Genomic DNA, 21,271 nt, shown 5'->3' on the forward strand with positions numbered 1-21,271 from the left:
CATGTGCTACAGCAGCACAAAAGCAGGTACAGACTCTGTCTTACACATGTTTCATACTGAATCACAGAATGGCTGTGTTGAAAGGGACCCCAAGGATCACCAAGTTCCAACCTGCTGCCACAGGCACGGCCACCAAGCCCCAAACCAGGCCCCAAACCAGGCTGCTCAGGGCCCCATCGAAGCCATCCCAATTTCAAAGCTAGTTCCATAAACACCTGAGTGTGGTTTATTGTTTGCTGCGGACCTGAGTGAACCAAAGACTCAGCATCCCCTACTTTTGCACATGAGAAGACAGCGTGAGCAGATTTCTGAAGACAGTGTCTGATGACATTAAGGAAGAGCCCAGCTTTCCAAGAGGAGAGCTCCAGATTTCTCCAGCACTTCAGAAGGCAAACATCAAGTTACATCACTGGACCAAATGGCACAAAGCAATAAAGCAGAATAAGAACATCATGGTCTTCTTACTGTACATCTATGCAAGGCATTGAATAAAACAGTTTATCTGAGCCAGCTTCAGGGAACAGTGAGTGAATGAGAAAGTGGAGCCAATGATGCTCTGCCTACAAGAGGAATTAGAATTATCTTTACTCCCAGCAAAATGCAAATACTCCCTTTTCCTTCTTTCAGTCACCAGGTTTGGCTTATTAATTACCTGTTGGAAACGTGGCAGAAGCAAAAGAACCAGCAATGATGGAAAAACAGGGAAAAATTAGGTATTCTTATCTATCTATGCAGGCAGCCATCGAGCCATAAATTCTGTGGTCCACAAAGCCTTGTGCCTTTTGGATGGAGAAAGTTCACAGTGCATATCAGCTCTTAACTGCACAGGTACAGCTGGGAGTCAGATGTTCTTAATGTCCCATCTCAATACCTTTTGCAGCAATGGAGGCCCATTTCTTGCAGCAGCTCCACCTGGCATATTCTGACTTCTTTACCTCTCAATCAAGGAAAGCCAAGCATTTATTCTTTCCTCATTCCTTGTGTTTAACAAACACATACCTCACCACCTTAGCCTTAATGTACACCTCACTCCCAGTCACCTCAACCCATACAGGCAAAACAGGCCCTGCAGACGTTTCAAACAAAGCACTGCCATGTTTTCATGAAGAAACTGGTAAAGCTGTGCTCCAGAGGGAATTACATCACTCCACAGGCAGCCATCACACCTACAGGACCCAAAGCAAGGCAGAAAGAAGAGCAGGGAACCTCCCACCACAGCAGCTGTTTGTTGATCCTAACGCTTGGTTCTCCTAACTCCCTTTTTGTAGCGCTCACAGCAGATAAAACTGGCTGCCACCTACACAGAAAGTGACCTTCAGCTACACTGTGGCCAAAGTAAGTTCTTTAAATACACACTGAATTTCAGAGCTCAAACCTGCAGAAACCTCTTAGGGTTGCATCATTTCTTTTATACCTAATTTAAGTCAAAAAACAATAAACTGCTGTTCTAACCAGCTGCTGCTTCTCCTGTTCTAGATGTGTTTAGCAGTTCTCTCTCCTCTGCACAAGGCTACACAGTGCTGTTTTGCAAGGAGTCACTAATGCATACAGACACTAAATAAAAGCATCAGGTGAGGCTAAGCCTTGTTTTACAGTACTCACTTCCAGTCACGGGATATGAAATACTGGAGCTCCAGGAGCCGATGCTCACAGTCCTCCACCATCTTTTCTGTATACAGGTGCTCCATCAGGCAGGACAGAATCCTGAAACCAGGAGGAGAAAAGGTAAGCATAAAGCTATAATGGGATGATAACAGCAGAGTGGCAAAGTCTTTGGTTACAGCAGTGTAAGAATGAGCCCAAATGCAGCAGCCATGGATGCAGACAGGAAGGAAAAGAGCTGCTTACCTTTGGAAGGCCTCAGGCAGGCAGGGATCTCCAGCAAGAGATGCCCTCACCTCCACTGCCAACCCTTAAATGAGGGCTGGGACAGGGTGGATCCTGGCTCTACCCTTTCCAGTCACTCAGGTGCACTGCTTGCACCTCAGATCCCCTGGGTTGGCCCTGCCTTCCCACCAGGTGCTCCATCACTGCTTCAAGCCATGAGTTAACATTTCCATTAGACTAAAGAGACTGAGCCTCCCTGTAATAGTCAGTGCTGCCAAATCATGCTTCCCAACAAACTGTATGTAAGCCATTGTAACACAGCAAAGATGATCTTTCTCCTCTTTCACACAGAGGACAAACATCAACACGCTGTGTTTATACCCTCCAATTCCACCCTTTCAGTTATCTCAGCCAATCTGAGACGTGACAAAATCAGAAGGAATATTTGATGCAAATCCTAGCTCAGGAGACACTACCATCACACCTGAAGACACAGGAGATGTTGGTCTGTGCAGCATGGGCTTGCTTGGTTAAGCAGCCCTTTCAAGGTTCGCTGTAACCCAGCTGTAAGTGAGAGGCACTTACATGGGATCCCCGGACCGTATGTGCTTGCAGGCAGTCTGTATGACAGATTCACAGGCCTCGTTCAGGGCTCGGTCGATGCGATAATCCGCACCGGGGTCCGTTTCTTGGATCAGTGTTTGGAGCTGGAAGAAAGAAATCAGAGAGAGGAAAACTGAATATATATATACATATATATATACACATGTACGGAGAAGATCCGAGAGCCCCACTGAAACATGAGATAAAGCATCGTCATCTGCTGCAGCCCTTCCACAGGGGTCCTTCCCAGGCCTTCAAACATGGATTTGGGAGGCATTTGCTGGAGGGAGAGATGGAAACTCAAATGCACTCCATCCACTGGTAGTGGGGAAGAGGCAGTTTTCCACTCTCTACGTCATACTTAGCCCCACGTGTTTCACATCAGAGACTCAACAGCCCCAGAGCAGCCTTACGTTGCTGTTCTACAGGAAAACATTTGTAGCTGACAAACTGGGAGCAAAAAAAGGGAGCTTGCTTAGAATGCAACTGCACACCAACATCAAACGGGCTGCGCTGCTACCACCTTGACACTTACTTAATGACTTCTTGTCACCAGCCCTCAGCCCTGCTGAATCAAAAGTGCACTCACAATTTCATCCTCCATCCTTCACAGTTCACGCCTAAACACCAGCCTGCAAACTTTCAGGGGCACAGCCCTTGCTTCACAAAGCACAGAGGGAGAAAAAGCATGAGAGAACCAGAGAAAACGAAAGCTAGGGCTATTTATCCAGTAGGAAGCTTGTAATCAAGAAGACAGTGCCTGGGAGGAACACGGCATTCCCTGGGCTGAAGATAATTATGCCCAGCCCCTTGCACAAGAGCTGCTGCAAAGGGCAGGCTGAGGAGCCCCCACCCCTACAGGTGTCCATGACCCATGGGTAAGCAGCACTGAAGGGTACGGTCAATGGGCAAAGTAGGTTGAGCAGGGGTTGGCCTTGGCAATTGGTCTTTCCAACCCCAATGGTTCTATGAAAGAATCAAATTGCATTATCAGTGTTCAAAATGATGCTACTGAAAGCACCGGGACAAGGTTTTCACTCTGCCAGTGCCTAGAGACAGGCCCAGGACTGCTTTCTCTTCCTTACAAGATTAACCAGAAAAAAAAAGTAAAAGCAGAAAGCTCATTTCAACGCAATAAATCAAAACCAAATCGTATTTTATAAAGTCAGCATTCAATTTGCTCATGTTGTCATTGTCAGAGACCAGAACACATCACTGAACATCAGGGGGAGTCACTACCAAGCCCTGCTGCTGCATTAGCTTACTGGAAAGAAATAAGAGTCATGGTCTAACTTTAAGAGAACTGGGGGAAAAGAATATATATCTTTAAGAGATTTTCATAAGCATTCCTTTTCCCCCAAAGACATGGAAAGCTCATATCATTCTGTGACAACACACACAAACTGGCAACGTCCTGACCTCAGGCTTTAAACTACATTTACAATGAAAACAGACTATAGTGGCTCCATGTACTGCAGGAGGTCAGTTTACAGCTCAGGATTGCAGAGACAGAAGAGCATCTCACCGCCTGCTGGCAGTTCAGCCCCACGTTGCCCTTCTCTCCACGCACGACTTTCATCAGGCAGTGCAGCGTGCGGCCTTTGCGGTGCAGCCCGGAGCAGTGATGTTCAATCTCCCCACGGCAGCTCAGGATGATTTCTGGGCTCAGGGAGAAGTCTTCCATGAGCATGCGGCGGTAGTCCAGCATCTCCCCCTGGCACTCGCTGCTCACCTGCCGACCTAGGACAAGAGGAGACGGTGGTTCAGTGCTAATTTTTCTTGGCCAGGATTCCTGATTTGAGTTGGAAAGAATAGGGACCAGCTGCAGCATAGAAATCTATCTTCGAAGATGCTTACATCTGCTACGAGCTCTACTGTAATCCCACGCAGATGGATTGTTTGGGAGTCAAAAGGAACACGATGGATTTTGTTCTGTGGCCCCCAAACCTATCCATCCACCTGCAATGGAGGTCCTATGCTGAAACACTGGCTCACAGGCCAGTGAGTACAAGTACATGGAGGTATGTGCAATAGTGAGTTCCTGAGCCATGCTGCAGAACCTGTCTGCTGTGAAAGCAGAAGTCAATAACCCAAGAGCAGTAATTCAGGAAAGCAACCACCCTATTGCAGAGTAAGGAAGAAAACTCTTCCCACAACAGCACACATTTCCACATCCATCAGAACTGACGAGCGATTCCAACTCACAAGCACACAGATTGCTTGCAGCCTTACACCAGCTCTTCCCTCTGTGCCAGAGGCACTGCAGCATGCAGACCTGCTGCTGAATCATAAGCCACCAGCTGCACCAAGGGAAAAAGCAGTTCCCCAGAGCAGACCTAGAGCACACAGCATGCCCACTTGATGCATCAGAGCAGTTTCACAGGGAACCTTTAACACGGTCCTGCTGCTCTCTTACACCTGTGGTGGAATCAGTGGTGTTAAGACCTCTCCAGCTCATGCTGACACAGAAAGAACATTCTCACACTTACCTTCATTCTAGACAGCTTCTGCACCTATTGCTTAGCTTTTGCTAAGGCATTTACCCCAGTTACTGGAGCAGAGAGAAAACGTGTAACTTACAATAGGCTTAGGAATGAGCAAACACCTCCATCTTTCCCTGAGAAAATAAACAAGTTGCCTGTTCTGTGTTTTAAACTAGCAGCATAGTTAGTGCTTACTACTAAGGAGGATAAAAAGCCGTTTGGATAACAGTGAATAGCAGGATTTGTATTTACACATCATCGGTCCAAGCGGGATTTGCTATTTTGCATTCTGAACTCCTTGCCCAAACAACAGCCAGTGTTAGAGTTGTCTCAGCTGTTCTGATCTTCAAAACACCACCGACAGACAGAGGCATCACAAAGAAGAAAGCTGCCTTTGAAATGAAGTCACACAGAAGGCAGTCTGGAAAAGGTGATCATAAATACGCTCTGCCTCAAATGTCCAACAGAAACTAAAAGCCAACAGCTTAACAAGCTGTACCACCTGAGTCAAACCCACGTACCTCTGTGCACAGCAGACTCCAGGCACATCAGCAGGTAGGAGAGCCTGGCTTCCCGGGAGCGGGGCAGGTTCTCCACGTTGCAGCGGTACTTCTTCAGGTCACTCTTACAGGACTTGGCCAGTGAGTAGCTGACTTTGTAGTCCTGGGCAATCAGCTTCTGGCGCGTCGTCAGCGCATCACGGCACTGCAGGAGACACCAGGATGGCAATTACTTTCCGTGTGCTTGTGGCAGAGAGCTGGATCTGTTGTTAGATGTGTTTTAAAAGAAGCCCGAGGCTCTGAAATTCATGCTCTCGAGTTGGACAGCGGTTAAATTTGGCTCTTCCTACAGAAGTGACACAGCTAACAATCCACATTGAGGTCAACAGGTCAAAGGTTTCACAGGCAGATCGTTGAGAACTGCGCATTCATCAGCTTCTGTGGAGGGTGATGGCTGAGCATGACTCATTTTTAGGGCCAAAGATGAGCTGCTGACATTTATCCCAGTGCTGGGGCACGCTCACCCCATGCCCTCAATAAGCATCTCCTCCCTGTCACATCTGCAGACAGTGTATGCTGTGGGTTTGTTCTGCAGCACAGCAACCAGCTGGCAGCACAGGTACACATCCTGTTCCCTGGGGGTGCCTTCCAAATGGGGCTCTTTTGTTGCATCACTATTTACTTGCCTTTTTTTCCCCCCTTCCCTCCCATACCTATTCCAGAACCTAGAAGTCCCACTGTGAGATTACCCTGTTCTCTCCTCCACGCTCCATGCCAAGCCCAAGGTCTTGGGAGCAGAAAGACTTGAAGCTGTGGATGCACAGAGGTGTGAAACCCTCATCCCCAAAGGACTGGAGGGCTGCTGCTCTGTCAATTGCACCTTCAGCACATCTCTACCCAAGCTGTGGCTTTGTCTGACCTCTCAACACCTTGTATTTGTACCCAACCAGGGTCAGGCAGCTTACCAGACCCTGCAAAAACAGCGCTGTCTCCGTACAGCCAAAATCAGGCTAAGCAAAGATAGCAGTCCATGTCAGCAGCATGTACATACAAAATGAAACTTCGTTTTGAACCCTCAGGGACAACTGACTCAGTTCTGAGTTCACTAATTGGAGCTAAGCTTTCATACAGCTAATGCATTGTAAGGAAAGGAAATGAGTCTGATCCCTCCAGGCCTCAGCACCGGGCTCCTCCAGCACAGCTTCTGGAGACGGCATCACAGACACCCATCTCTGATCCCTTTTAGACAGCTGATATCATCCCATTTAATTCTAACTACTACACCAATGTTCCTCAAGTCACTGAAAGCATCATCACCTACGGAGGCACATGTAAAATAAAGATAAGGAGACTGGTGGTAACCAACATGGCTTCATCAAGGACAAGTCATGCCTGGCAAAACTTGATGGCCTTTAATGATGGAGTTACAGCATCAGTGGATGAAGGAAGAGCAACTGATGTCATCTACAAGGACAGGCTGAAAGAGCTGGGGCTTTTCAGTCTGGAGAAGGAACAAAAGGCTCCAGGGGGACCTTACAGTGGCCTTCTGGTACCTGAAAGGACCTATATTAAAGCTGGGGAAGGACTTCATATAAGGGCATGTAGGGAGAGGACAAAGGGAAATGGTTTTAAACTGGAAGAGGGTAGATGTAGACCTCACATTAGTGAGAAATTCTTTACTGTGAGGGTGGTGAGACGCTGGAACAGGCTGCCCGGTGATGTTGTGGATGCCCCCTCCCTGGAAGCATTCAAGGTCAGACTGGATGCGGCTGTGAGCAACTTGGTCTAGAGGGAGGTGTCCCTGCCTATAGCAGGGGGCTTGGAAGAGATGGTCTTAAAGGTCCCTTCCAACCCAAACCATTCTATGACATACCCAAGCTGACACCCAGCATGAGGCCACTTTTACTTGCACCACAGTCACAACGCTACCTCCTGAGCTCCAAGCCTGCCTTCCCAAATTACCCACCCAAAAGCTCTGACTTATTTAAAACCTTCAACTTCAAAGGCTGTTTCTTGAATGCAATTAATTCAAGCTACCAGCACATAGCTGGAAACACAGGCAAATCTGTTACAGCAGTCAGCTATCTGACCACGTAGATGACAGATTTTCCTCAGTGCTGGAAAAGAATGAGGCAGTTTGAACTGATGAACAACCCCGTGACTTCTGCATTAAGGATTCCTCTCAGCGAGGCAGATACCCACCTTCTCACTCATTGATTCTTCAAACTTGTGATTAAAGAGGCACTTGTAAACTCGGCCTTCCCCAGCCTGAGTCTGTGAAGCAGAACAGCAACATTTGCCATTACAGATAAGATGCCTAATGCTTAGCAAGCAGGCTAAACTACCCCAGAAGGGATTTCATTTTTAAACTAGAAATATATTAAAGTTAATATTTCAAACAACAGCGATTGCTTCTGTACCACAGTTTGTATTTTCTAAATCTGGTCACATTCAGCAAGTGGCCCATCAGCAGATAAGAGCCAATACAAACTGAACACGCTTACTTTGCAGCCTCCTCTCCATTTGAGTGGCTTCGCTCTCTTTCACACCAGCTGATACCCACTCAACCACGTAAGCCCATTCAGTCCATTAACCCACTAGGAATGATACTTTTTTTGTTGGGTGACCAATTTTAATTCCATATTTATTGGGAAGCGACAGCTACAAGGTGCCCGTTCTCAGTATTACAGTTCGGGGCTCCACTTTACCACCCCATTCCCGTCCCCAGTGTGCTTTTGTATTTTTTAAATGGATGACTATAGGCAGAAAGGCAAGAAAACAACTCACGTTCTCACAGAATCGCTCCCTGTCGTCTCGGCATGCGAAGTAGAGATGGCGGTCCAAGTGGAAATCATCCGAAGAGAGCTCGGCCACGCGAAGGATCGCCTTCTTACACTGATCAGAAACCTGAACACGAGGATCGTTCTCCTCTGCCTCTTTAACCAGGCCCTTTTCCAGGCATGCCACCACCTCTCCTTGGGAGTGGGCGTCCTGCATGGAAAGAGCAAGAGAGCCATTTGTGTCACAGCACTTCCAGGAGGAAGCAGCCCCTGGTTCTGTGGAATCCAACAACAAAATCACGTACAGGCAGACTCCAGACACTCAGTATTACCCACACTGACACGAGGCATCAGTTAGTTAACACCTGTGCTGTCACACGCCTTACACGTTACCACCCTGATGGTCACCTTGCTGCTAACCCCTCTGGCGCTCCGGGTTTGTTTTAATGTGCCCTAATGAGATTATCACTACTTAAGTCACGCTGCTCGGAGCAGTTTACCCAAACAGCCAAATTATTTTTCACCCAACATAGCTCTCTTCACACCATGGCAACGGCAAGCAGCGGCATCACGCTAAGAACATACTTGAAGCAGAGAAAGACCCAAGTTTCTCCATGCTGAGACAAGCCTTCACTTTGGGTGGTGATCATTAGCCATGCTAAACAGGCCACAAAGGAACTCTCACCAAATGTAGGCTTCTCTGAGCTAATCCCTCTGCAAAGGGAATTAAAATCTTGAACGTGCTCAGCAGCAGATGAAGTCTGAGACAAAGCAGCCCCAGCCCAGCACTGCACCCCCCTCCCACAAGCCCAATGGGGCCTGGGGCTGCAGGTGGTGACTGCAAATAGAGGGCTGTGCTTTGTGTGAGGGCCCGGGAGAGGCAGGACAGAGCTGACTAAAGCTCCATCCCCCTTTTGCTATATTCTCTGTGTGTTTAAGAAAGAGAATCCCACTCTTACACTTTCACGGCAGGTCCAGTTCCTCTAGAAACAAGAATGATTCTTGAGCTGATCTCTCCAGGCCTCCTACCAACCAAGCTCCTTAACATAAGCTGGTCTCCATAAGCACAACCAGGACTACCCAAAGCCACACTGCTTTCTGCACTGACATTCCTGGTTTAGTTCTGCCACATGATCTAACCATTAAAAGCCATAAACAAAACCCAAATGTAGCATCAGTTTAAGAGGGTTAATAGTAGCTTTCTCCTTAAAAAGCAGGAAACCTCCAAACCACACTGTGTACGCCCTGGTGTTTGTTTGCTTTCTCCTCCGAGTGGGAAGTGGCCAAGCTCCATCCCGGCCAGGTGATGGCACCTCTCAAGGAATCTGCTTCTCAGCAGCTACTGTAGGACTGACCTAACAGGGACCAGAGGAATATTAGTGATAGGGTACATCTGCCACCTTCCTTAAGATTGCCATTTAGCCGTAACCACACTGAACACCAACCCTATTCCCCAAACCTCTGCGGTCAGACAGGGACAGTAATTACAAACAGGCATGGGGAAATGATGGCAAACAGCCATTGGAAGCTGCTCTGGCTGTGCTGCACTCAGCTGGGAGGTGCAGCAGGCCGCTGTGCCCCCTGCTCACCTGCAGCATCGCACAGCCAGCAGCAGGAGGGCACAAGGCAAACTGCTCATTTTAAAAACACAAGGAAGCAAGTTGATTGTCAAAGCTTGATTAGGGTTAATGCTAAATCGCAGCCCAACTGGTCATAGTCAAGCACAGAGCATGGGGAAGGACTGCCAGCATACCGCACCTCTGCCGTGAATCCTTAAGGCATAAGAAAAACCCAAGCAGGATCCATGTTTGTCACCTCACTGAAATGTGCTACAGCTTCTCTAGTTTTACAAGGCTTTAATTATTGGCCAACACGGACTGTAACTGACGCTGCATCACCTGCCAAACACACAGCAATCATCTCACCTGGGGTGTCTCGTATCACCTTATGAAAGGTGCACTTAGACCCACAGAGGATGCAAGCAACTTCCCGACACTGCACCAAAGCCAACTTCAGCACCGTGCTTTGAGACTCTTCAGACCAAGATTCAACCTCTGCGTGCACATCTTTGTGCCAAGACAGAACCTAAAAACCCCCATTTCTTACCAGTCGCTTTCTGACTTCCCCACCCCCCAATCTAGCTCAGGCACTGCCATTCCTGTTTGCTTGACTGTCATTTCCAGAAGCTTCTCCAGACAGACTTCACTCCACCTGGGATGGATCACACAGCTTACACTGATGTCACCATCATTACAGCTAATAATCAGTTCCATCTGGGACATCTTGGCTAAACCCAAAGCAGCTCTAGCGCAGCAATCCACCACCCATCCATCTGCTGTAAGTGCACCTATTACTGGGACCAGGAAAGCAGGGAGCCCATTCTAACAGGCAGGTCAGGAAGAAAAGCTCAGTAACAATTACTGATTTCAATTTCAAATTAGATCTCTTATTGCACGAAGACAATGCAAGCTTTAAACACCAGGAGACCACAGTCACCATAGAGCACAACAGCCAACTGGAGAGGTGACTGAAACTGCTACAAACATTTCTCCTCCTCTAACTGGAGGGAAGGAAACACAAAAGAGCCACACTACAAAACTTAACGCTTCCAAATGGCACATCCACCACCTTCCTGCTCTATGCAGATTGAGACTTCCAAGCTGCCCTTTCTTGCTCTTGCAGCAGAGAAAGACAATGAGAAATGTGGAAGAGAAAGCCCAGAAAGCATTGCATCATAACAGCAAAACCAGCAGGAACAGAATTCAACAAGGAAGTAAAAAGAGAACTAAAACAAAGAAAGAAGGCATGGGAAAGGCAAACTCTTAGCTGGCAGGAGGCACTGCAATTCCCCAATACCTACAAGTGCCTTTTACAGGTCGAGAAGGCAGTTTATCCCCCCATTTCCACGATGAAGCTAACAGAGACAGCACTGCAACCTGCCAGCAGCCTGCTGTGGGTGCAGCAGTGGTCAGCAGCGCTCCTCTCCATGAAGGAGATGTATCTGTGCCCCATCTCCTGCTCAGGCTCCAGCCCCTATTTATCGCACTCACAGCTCCGCTCAGCCACACAAAAGGCCAATGATTATTTCTCTACAGGCAGCTCTCAGAAACTGCAGCGTGGAAGCAAAACCTGAACTGGCATCTGATGGGCGCATATGAGATGAGATTTCTTCAAAGCAGAAATGGGATGGAACGGAACATCAACAAAAGAAACACTTGCATCGCCATTTATAGCTGTTCTCAGAGCAGCGCAAAAGACTTCAATTGCTCTGAGTGCCAAAGATGACAGCATAACAAAAGAAATTATATGACAGACTGCCGCGCTTTCACAAACCAAGGCATAAATTCTGGGTTGGGTACCAAGGAAGTGAGGAACATGCATAGAAGTGTCCCCTCACCAGCTGCCTTTGCCCACGGCCACCCAGGAGCTGGCTCTGCTCTGGGCAGAGAAAATAGTGCAACCTGTCGGTGCCCTGAGAGCCGGGATCAGAAAAGGGACAGCAGTCCCCATGGGGCTGCCAAGTTACACACACAGGAGCCTAGCAGCACTGCCTGCGCTTTTAAAGCGCAATCTGGCACGCTCAGGAAACCCTGATGGGTTTCTCTTCCTCAGGTTGATGAGGAAGAGATGAGGTTCTCTTCCTCAGTCAGATGCCTCCAACCATGGCTATTTTAATTGGAGCTGATTTTAATCTGGTCATGCCACGGCTAACAGGCAGACCTGGCAGCCAGGACTCCTGTATGACATGCCTCACTCCACACAGCCTGCTAAAGGCAGCATCCCATTTCACCAGACCCTCAAGCTGAGGATGAGAAGGCAGCCCTTATTTCATGGACAGAACCAGTTTCTCAGCTGATACCAGGCTGACCCCACAGTGCCTGCAAGTTCCCCCCACTTCTAGGGCTGCCTTCTTGAAAACTAGCACTGAATTTTGTGCTTTCTGCTGCTGGAATACAGAAGGACTTCAGTTAATACTCTATGAACCCAAAGCAAACAGCCAAGAAAGACTTCGTACAACTGAGCATCTGATTGTCTTCTTATTCTTGGTGCTCATTCTTTGCTTTTAAAGAGAAAAGTGTATTTACTGCAACACATTTTTACATCCTCATGAATAGTCACAGGGTAATTTTATCCCTAAAGGTAGAAGTTTACCATAAAACAAGGCACTCCCTCATGCAGCACTACAAATTTGCTGCCTGCAATACTAACTAATGTAGGGAGGGAGAGACAGCACAGAGGTGATAAACTCACACCTAGTGACCACAAACTGCTCCCAAGCTCTGCTCCAGTTCTATATGGCAAAAGCCAGCACAGTGTTAGTCAGTACGAGTACCCAGGGTCACGCTGTAGCAAGGACCATTCTCTTTTGGGGTGGACAGAGGAAAGAAAGAGTGAGCCAAGAGTAAGCCCTGATCCCCTCTATCTGCATCTCTGGATACCTTTTCCCCAGGTCGAATGCTGCCGCATTTCAGGAGGTTGATGTCAGCCTTGCAGTCGTCCATGAAGCCACAGATCAGGCGGTAATCGCTGAAGATAATGGCTGTCATCTTCGTGATGTACTGATGGCACTGGTACTCCGTGATGTTGCCTCTGTGATCCACCAAACACGACACCAGGAAGCCTTTGCCAACCGGTTCATCTGCACACTCCTTGATCTGATCAAATAAAAACACGTCATTGAAATACAGTGGCTGAGGCATCTGGAGAAAGCAAAGGCAGTGACCTTGAGGACTGGAAGCTCTCTTGCTCAAGAACCATCTTCCATAATAACCCCGCTGAATCCCTGCAATCAAGAGCATTTGTATGAAAAATTACAGCTTGACAACCTTTATTTAGAAAACAGAGCATATTACAGCACCACTAAATCAGCCTTGGACCCACGTGAACCACTCGACCCCTTGTACAACACAGCATTCCGGCTGGAAGCAAGACAGATCCAGAAGCTAACACAATATTTATGGAAGCGTTTATAACTTGCTGGAAGCTGCACATATCACTGCAGAGGAAAACTCTCACCAAACTGGCTTTTAATCAGGCCCACCAGCATCCTTTATGCTGAGCTTTAGTGTGGGCAGGGAGCAAGCAAGTCTGCTTCCAGAGCTTCATCTTTGGTTTGGGAGCCACGAGCCAAACCAGTGCACAGCCCTGGCTCGTATTACTGTTTAATAAAGCAATATGAGGAATCACAGCTCAGCCACACAACAAGAACACACCTACCTGTCAGTGAGAGCAAAATGGGCTCACACTATGCTAGCGGTCTATGCCAACTGTACGCATTGGGCTTCTGTAGAAACACCATTAAAACTAGTGGAATTGCTTACGTACCCGCCTCAGTATCAGACAGCAAGAGACCATGAAGATTATTGCTATTCACCCGGCTCGTTTCTGTCTTTAAATGAAAACCACTCGCCAAATGGTGAAATAGCAGCAATTCATGCCGCTCACCACAACTCCAGCACAAGGCTGGCGGGGACGCTTTTAGCACAGCTCAAGTTCTGTGCTTTCCCTGCTGCTTTTAGACATCACGTCCCAGATTTAGAGGGCATCATTTGCAACAACACCAGATTGTCACTGTACAGAAGCGGTAATTACACAGACTGTTAAAAGAGCATTTACAAGAACGCCTTGGTAAGAATCCTGCAGCAGCCACGTGATATAAAACGGGGTGGGAGGGAAAATATCCTTCCATGACTGCAAGTGGAATTCAATAGCTTTGGCAGTGTTTGCTTTTGGGAGCTACCAAACTCCAAACAATGCAAACCTTCAAGACAAGCTGCTTTCCTTCCACTCCCCACCTCCCAGCCTTCTTTTACTAGCCACGTTCCTTCATCCCTCCCTACACTGAGTAATGCTTTCCCACTGGTGTTATTCTTACCCAGCTCAGCTCATGCTAAGAGAAGGAGCAGAAGCTCAACAGCCTGCAAAGGGACAGCAATTGAGCATCCTTCACTCACACCACTAAGTCCCCAAGTTCTGAGGCCAGGCTCCTGCTGACAGCCTCTGTTCCTCAGATCTTTGTGTGCTCCTCTTTAACTAACTTTGTAAAGCAAGGGGAACGATGCAGGTGAGTACAGGAGACAATGGGAACCACCGCATAGCTGCTCAGCACTGAACACGAACAGACCCGCACCACCTGCACCACAAACAGGTGGACAAAAAGTCCATCCTACAGAAAATAAACATACAAACCAGGGTTGCAGACAATCTGCTGTTCATGCAGCTGGCTTCAGGGAAACCTATGTTAAAGGCCACAAAGGAGCCACTATCTAGAGCAAACGGAATGTTTAAGAGTGCATTTGGCAGAGGGCGGGCTGTTACTCTCACTGCAGAGGAGCCTGCAGCTGCAGGGCTTACCCAGAGCATTGCTGGCACACGGTTCTCAACTGTAAGGACATAAGAGATTCTCCAGCAGTGTGTGGCGCCTTACCTCTGCAATGGTGGATTTGCAGACTTCTCTGGCCACGGACTCGAACTTGGGATCTGTAGTCAGGTTCAGCTTGTAGTTCCACAGGAGCTAGAGAGAGCATTTGCAGAAAGAGGGTTTAAGAGCTTCCCATGGAGGAACTGCTGCTTTGCTTCGGGAAATAATCAGACATCAACATTCCAGATCGGTATCATCATCCTTCTACAGCACAACAATCAATGCAAAGTCTCCTTGACAACAACTTTGTCTCCTCTTTTCTGCAGCACATTTCTTATCTTGAACAAATTCAGCCTGCCAGAAATCTCTCTGTAAGGTCACGGGCTGACTCACTGGAAGGAAATACAGCTAATGAAGACATCCACGCAACCAAAAGGGAAAAAACAACGGGAGCTGTAAGATGCTACCTGCTGCCTAGTTAGCTATGTTTTCAGTCCCCCACATCTCTGCACCGTGGCTCATCTGCCTGACACAAGCCATTTAACAAAGTCCCCAACGCAAGCAGATTTGATGCTGAACACCTAACTAAATCCTTGCAAAGGAGGGACAGAGATTGCACCCAGGCCCTGACTCACTGCCCTTTGTGAAGGGCTGAGCCCAGACAACTCTGGACGCAAACGCCCTTCAGACCCACAGGTTCTCTTTTACTAAGCAGATTCATCCATCAGAGACAGGGCTGCAAAACACCACAGTCAGGGTGGTAGAAGCCAGAGATGAGCTCATGCAGGAGCCCGGATGCATTGGGTCACCCTGCAAGGATCAACCTGGGGCAAGTTACGCTCTGCAGACAGATCCACTCCTCTGCTTTCCTCCCGAGGCACCACAAAGTGAAAACAAAGGGGAAGAAAGCAAAACCTCAGCAAATTAATAGCCAGAGATGCTGCCCGAGAGCAGCGCTATCAGCTCATCTGTTTTCCTCCAGAAATTTATGTTGTGTTTAAACAGAGATTAAGCAGCTTGAAGAACTCATTTCTAATGCTCTGCCTTCACAGTGGAAGCCAAATGAATATCAAAACGCTCGAGTTGTGTCAAACTTCTATTCTGAAGTCTCAGTTGTACGCCAGGCGCTGAGAAAGCAGGAAAATGTGTTCAGACAGAAGGAGAGCAGCTCCGCACCATCTCTGAGACGGCGGAAGCGCATGCGGAACTAAAACCGTTCCACTTTCACACCTCCCAGCACGGCTCCGTAGTGTTGAGAAGCTAAATAAAGAGATCCCCATGTATTTTGGAGGGCAGCCGTTGTAAACATCCAAGTTGAGTAAACAAAGAGAACGAGCAGGGAGATTGTCCCTGCAAAAAGCATCGCCCAGCCAGGATCACAAGGACAAGAATGAGATGTGAGAGCATCAAAATGCACTTGCAAACCTCAGAGGGCCTTGGCATGAGATCCCTCTGAGGAAACCGTCCCAGAGACGTTACGTTTGTGGCTTAAAACACACAGATTTTGAACCTCAACAACATTTTCCCAGATCAGCAGCTGTAAAACCAAAGCTACAAACTCTGCTGGAAACACCAGCATGGCCAGGGTTTGTTTTGGCATGTATCACTAATAAACCAAACTACTGCTTCTCAAAAAGCCCCTGCCTTTTTATTTTACCCCCCTACACAGAAGTCAGCTTGACAGCCTGAAACCTGGCTAACAGTTTGCTCAGTTAAACACAGCACTGCGAGTAAATCTGTTCCCAAAGTAGCCAAGCAGTTCAAGCTGCCTCGAAATCTCACACCCCGATGGCATCCTGCAAGCGAGTCGAAGAATTTAGCAGCTGTGAAAGCAACACAGAAGGCTTCAACAGCTGAAATGAAGAGTTTAAATTCAGTACTGCTCACGTCTCTCCAGAAGGAGCAAAAAGCATCTTGCTCTCAGTAAGGCACAGGAACAGGAGCCACCCCCCAAGTGCAAACCAGGAGAGAGATCTGCTGTGTTCCTCTGACACAGAAGTTTACAGTGCTCCCTTCTGAAGCTCCCTGTAAGCTGCTCTTGGTCAGAGGAGTCACACTGTGCTCTTCCTCCATAGTCCAGCAACTCAAGTGCATCCTAATTAACGCTTCCTGCAAACCCCATGCAAAGCACTTCAGGCTGACAGGGATGGGAGCTGCAAAGGGCCCCGTGGGAGGCAGAAGGAAACAAAGCAATACTTACGTGGTTGCAGTCTGAAGAGATTTCGTTGTCTGGCTGAAAGGAGATCAGAAAAAAAAGAAGCGTCAGTTCATGAACGTATTTAACACACAGAAATCAGCCATAGAAGTGAACACACTTGTTTTTTTTCACGACAAAAATGAGACAACATGATAGAAGTGTTAAAAGCTGCACAGTGAGGTGATGGCATCCAAGCATCCAGAAGGCAGCAGGTGGTCCAGACACTCCATGGGATGGAAGTGGCACAAGGGCAGCACTGAGGGAAGTGCCACAAAACCATGGATGGGCACTTTATGTCTGGCCCAACTGTCCCAACCAATAAAGCCAAACAGCACCTGTGGGAAACAACTGCAACTAAAGGGATTTAAAGGAACAGCAGCTCCATCACAAAAAGCACCGACCAACAAGCAACCCTGACTCAGCCCAGCCACCCAGAGCCGGGGCGCCTGCACCATCAGCACCAACAGGTCTATGGGAAGAAAAGGAGCCAGGGAAAGGCTTCCAAGTCTGTAATTACAGCCATTACCAACCAACGCACTGCTGTTCTGAATAGCAGGAAGTGGCAGAAATTACCTTCCAAACACAGAGCCTACCTGAAGGCTCACAGCCATTCCCTACAGCTCGAGCAGATCGCCCCCTAAAACCGCCCCTCTGACGCAATCATCAGTTTGTAAATCAGCCTTTAAAAAGCTCGATATCCTACCAAATGCCCGTTCAGGATCCGTGACAAAATGCAGGCTGCACCACCTGGCAGCAGCAGCTCTCGCTTTCTGCACCCACCTTAACCACACAGCAACAGGGAAGCTTCAAACTACAGCCAACCTCAGAAGCAAACACCCCCAGCAAATGGTGCTGCTTCAGTCTATCGGTTTCTTTGCAACGTTATATGAATTAGCACTATGATTACCCCATGGGGGAGGTATTATCCAATAAACAACCAGCAGGAGAACCCAGAAGGGCCGGGGAGCACTACCCACAGCACCCCACTTACTCGGGCATCCCACAACCTCATTAGCTTCGCTTCACCTCCATCAAAGATTAACACTCGGCGTGGTTTTTATGGAGAGATGAGCCCAAGCAGATAACAGACTGGTTTGCACCGGCTTGGGAAGTTCAGGCAAGCTTTTCTGGAAAGACGGGACGTTCGAATGCCACGCATTAAAATACAAGGCTGAGAAATGAAGCCTTGTTCCCTCTGAGAAAGGCCATGAAGTTACATGGGAAATAAGGCGGCTTTGGCACTGCGTACATTCACAGCTCAGCAGCTAAGCTGAAGTGAGGGATGCAGCCAGCAATGCTTGATACACAACAAGATGACCCCTGATCAGCTCAGCTGCTCCTCACCTCCCACCACGAGTGCACAAGGGGCAGCACCAACTGCATCTCCACACCAAAAAGGAGCAAAAGGGAGACGAGAAGTACTTTCACCTTTTGCATCCCATTCACTGAAGGGCTGAGCTTTTGAAGAAGGGGAAGTCTCTGCGATAGCAGTGCCTTTCTGAGGAGGCTGCACCCACCCAATTCACCCCCAAAAGCAGTTTCAGAGCAACACGCCTCTGTAGGAAGTACATGGAAGAAAACGGAAAGCTGAGTCTTGAACTACCACTAGGAAAAGCTGAGGAGCAAGAAGAGCTGCTCTGTGCCATTGCCAGGCTGCAAACCTGATAAACAGTGAACACACGGCATGGGGCAGTGGGAACACCTGGCACCACACAACTGTCAGGCCCCAGGAAATGGAGGACACTGCGCCAACTGGGGACTGAGAGCTTCTCCTACAGCCATCCCCAAGGATCGGGATCAAGGATCTAAACCCAATTCACACCACAGGATTTTGGTGAGCGAGGTAAGAATCCCAGCAGGATGAAGGCTCTCACCCCCCAGTCTGTTCGTACAGCCAGGGCTGCCCCTTTCCCTGTGCAGAATCCAGCACTTGTTAAATCCTTGTGGTAGGTGATTACCCAGCTCTCTGGTTTGCATGGATCTCTCTGCAAAGCCTCTCCACCCTCAGCAGAGTCAAGCAGCTCCTTCCAATTGAGCATCACCAGTGATGGACAGTTATCAGCTGCAGGCAGCCTTCAGGCACTGGGGACAACCTGGGACCGGCCCAAGCAGAGCCAACAAGAACCAGTATGCAGTGAAGCAATAAAACAAAGAGGCGATTTGCTTGCAATGGGTGTTCTCTGCTTAAGCTCTTGTGCAAAGATCAGGAGGTCCATTAGGAAAGGATGCCAGTTAGAGCAGCCACGTCCCCATGACAGCAGGCAGGTCAGGCCAGGCTGGGGGCCCAGCTCAGAGCACTGCCATGTGCACACCTACAGCAAAGCACGGTGCATGTGTCTGCAGCACAAGGCAGGGCTCAGTTTCTTCACTTTGACCTCAAACAAACAAACATTTATCACCATCACGCACAGAGGTAAGGCAGATAACCCAGGAGCTGCTAAACAAGGAGGCTATCAGGCTGCTAAAGGGAAAACCACTTGGGAGCAGCGTCCTTCCTGCAGGTAACAGCGGTGCCTTTGTCCCAGCAGTGCACGGCTACAAGGAGGCAATTCAGAGCTCAGGTGTCAGGCAGCCAGCCTTGCACTGCCACAGCAAGGCAGGGAGCAAGAACCAGGGAGCGTAAACCAGCTCAGCGAGCCCCAGCAGCTCCTGCAGGCCTTCCCTCCCCACTGCCAGCCCAGGATGGCCCACAGCACTCCATGGAACACAGGCAGACACAGCAGCCCAGGCAGGAATAGTTCTGGAATGAGAGAAATGTGCTCATGCCTCAAAGCTGTTGGAACATCCCATGTAGTGTATGGCTGCAGCAAGCCACCTTTGCACATCCTGAGCTTCTGCAAGCATCACGTGGGATTAAAAAAATAAGGTAAACTGGTGATAATTCAAGTCCAAAATAGATGAGAAGAGTTTGTGATTTACTTCCATGGTTAGTAAACATACCAGTATACCCTTTCTCTGCACTGACAGAAAATGCTCTGGTCCAGCTTTGCATGCACTCCATCTGACCGCAGATCACAGTGCAGCTGTAGAGCAGACACCAATTTTGACAGCCCAACATCCCTGCATGTGTTTTACAGCCAGCTGGGTGCCAGCAGCCCCATCCTGCAGCCCCTCTTGCTTCTGTCCCTGTGCTGGGCCCCCTGAGCCCAGCAGCTCCCTTTGCAGCGACCTTCCTCATTTCAACACCTGCCCCCATGCATCACAGGCTGTTCTAACGCTCAGCACCATCAAAGCAAACTCATCCCAGATGTCTGCTTTTGCTCTTCCCTGGCTGCTCCTCTCCATCCTCCTGGAGGTTTTCCAGCCCGTCCCAATGCGCTGCAGTGCAAGACGAGCCCCAGAGTTATCTATTCAGCACAGCAGTTGGGGCAGCACTCCCCAAAGCACCTTCCTGAGCGAGTGCTGCTTGCTCATCCTCTGCTCCCACAGCTAACAGAATGCTGTGCTGCACAGCAAAGCAAAGCAAAGCAAAGCAATGCAGCTCCAGCTGCATCCATCTCCATCACCCAGCTGTAGTGCTCTGCCAGGGTGCCCTGCACAGAGCTATGTTCGGCACCACCAGAGAACAATACTCCCAGCATCCAAGCAGCCAATATTCATGTATTTGCTTTGTTACTCAAAGTGTGGGCTCATTACTCCTATTTTCCATGCTCCGAGCCATACACTCTTCCCCCAGGAGTGCTCTCCTCCCTTCTTTCAGTGGGGCACAGCTGTCCCATCCATCAGGGGCCTTGTCCCCAAGGAGCACACCCATTGCCCAGGGCAGGAGCAGCACAACTCTCACCCCTATGACTTAAACCCACACGTTCCACCCGGAACCAAAATAAGCCCAAAATAAGCCGGCACCCAAGCAGGTGGGAGGCAGACTCAGCTAATTTTAACTCCTGCCAGCTCTTCTCCTCAGAGCCGATGGAAACCAAACACCCCAAAGCAGCTCAACCACAAACCACAGGAAGAGCAGCGTTGCTCGGAAGCCTTCCTTCCCCCAGGACAGAGCCCTGCTCTCACCCAGCACCCTAAGGTTGGAGACAAAGAACCACGAAGGCAGGAAGGGTGCTCAGACCCCCCAGCCCACCCCCACCGTGCCCACTGACCACCTCCCTCCCTCACACACTTTAATTAAATCTCTGCTTGCACCCAGAAGCAGCCTGATGAATGGCAAAGTAATTTGGCAGATAACGTCTCGCTGTTCTTAAGCGTTATTAAAAAGATAGAAACATTAAGATGCAAGCATTTAAATCATTACTGAGCAGATCTATTTAGTCAAGAAAAACAGCGAGCTTAGCAATAAAGGCTAAAATTAGCTGCAAAATAATACAGCCAGACTAGAAAACTCCAGAAAACTTATTACTCGAGCAAGATTCCTCCAATCCACGCTTTGAGCTTACTCATATTTGCCTGGGATGCTGATCCCCCAGCACCTGGCCCTCCTGTCATTAAGGCTACCAAGAGATTAATGAAGAGACCAGAGAGTCAAGGTGAGGCCAGTTGACCCCACCGTCCCTAGGCACCCGGTACAG

At 48.7% G+C, this 21,271-nt stretch overlaps 1 protein-coding gene across 1 annotated transcript in view; it reads right to left on the reverse strand.

The window, feature by feature from the left end:
* Window positions 1-21,271, reverse strand: part of GLG1 (golgi glycoprotein 1) — a 54,437-nt gene that overhangs the window by 16,028 nt on the left and 17,138 nt on the right. The window contains exons 2-10 of the mRNA XM_072346132.1: window positions 16,755-16,787; window positions 14,621-14,707; window positions 12,633-12,848; window positions 8,201-8,404; window positions 7,616-7,687; window positions 5,435-5,618; window positions 3,956-4,170; window positions 2,413-2,534; window positions 1,603-1,704 (exon numbers count right to left, since the gene is read on the reverse strand). Of these exons, the coding sequence (XP_072202233.1) occupies window positions 1,603-1,704; window positions 2,413-2,534; window positions 3,956-4,170; window positions 5,435-5,618; window positions 7,616-7,687; window positions 8,201-8,404; window positions 12,633-12,848; window positions 14,621-14,707; window positions 16,755-16,787 (1,235 nt within the window). The remainder of the gene's footprint in view (window positions 1-1,602; window positions 1,705-2,412; window positions 2,535-3,955; window positions 4,171-5,434; window positions 5,619-7,615; window positions 7,688-8,200; window positions 8,405-12,632; window positions 12,849-14,620; window positions 14,708-16,754; window positions 16,788-21,271) is intronic.

Source organism: Excalfactoria chinensis, chromosome 11, assembly GCF_039878825.1.
Source record: "Excalfactoria chinensis isolate bCotChi1 chromosome 11, bCotChi1.hap2, whole genome shotgun sequence".
In the NCBI taxonomy this organism is placed as follows: domain Eukaryota; kingdom Metazoa; phylum Chordata; class Aves; order Galliformes; family Phasianidae; genus Excalfactoria; species Excalfactoria chinensis.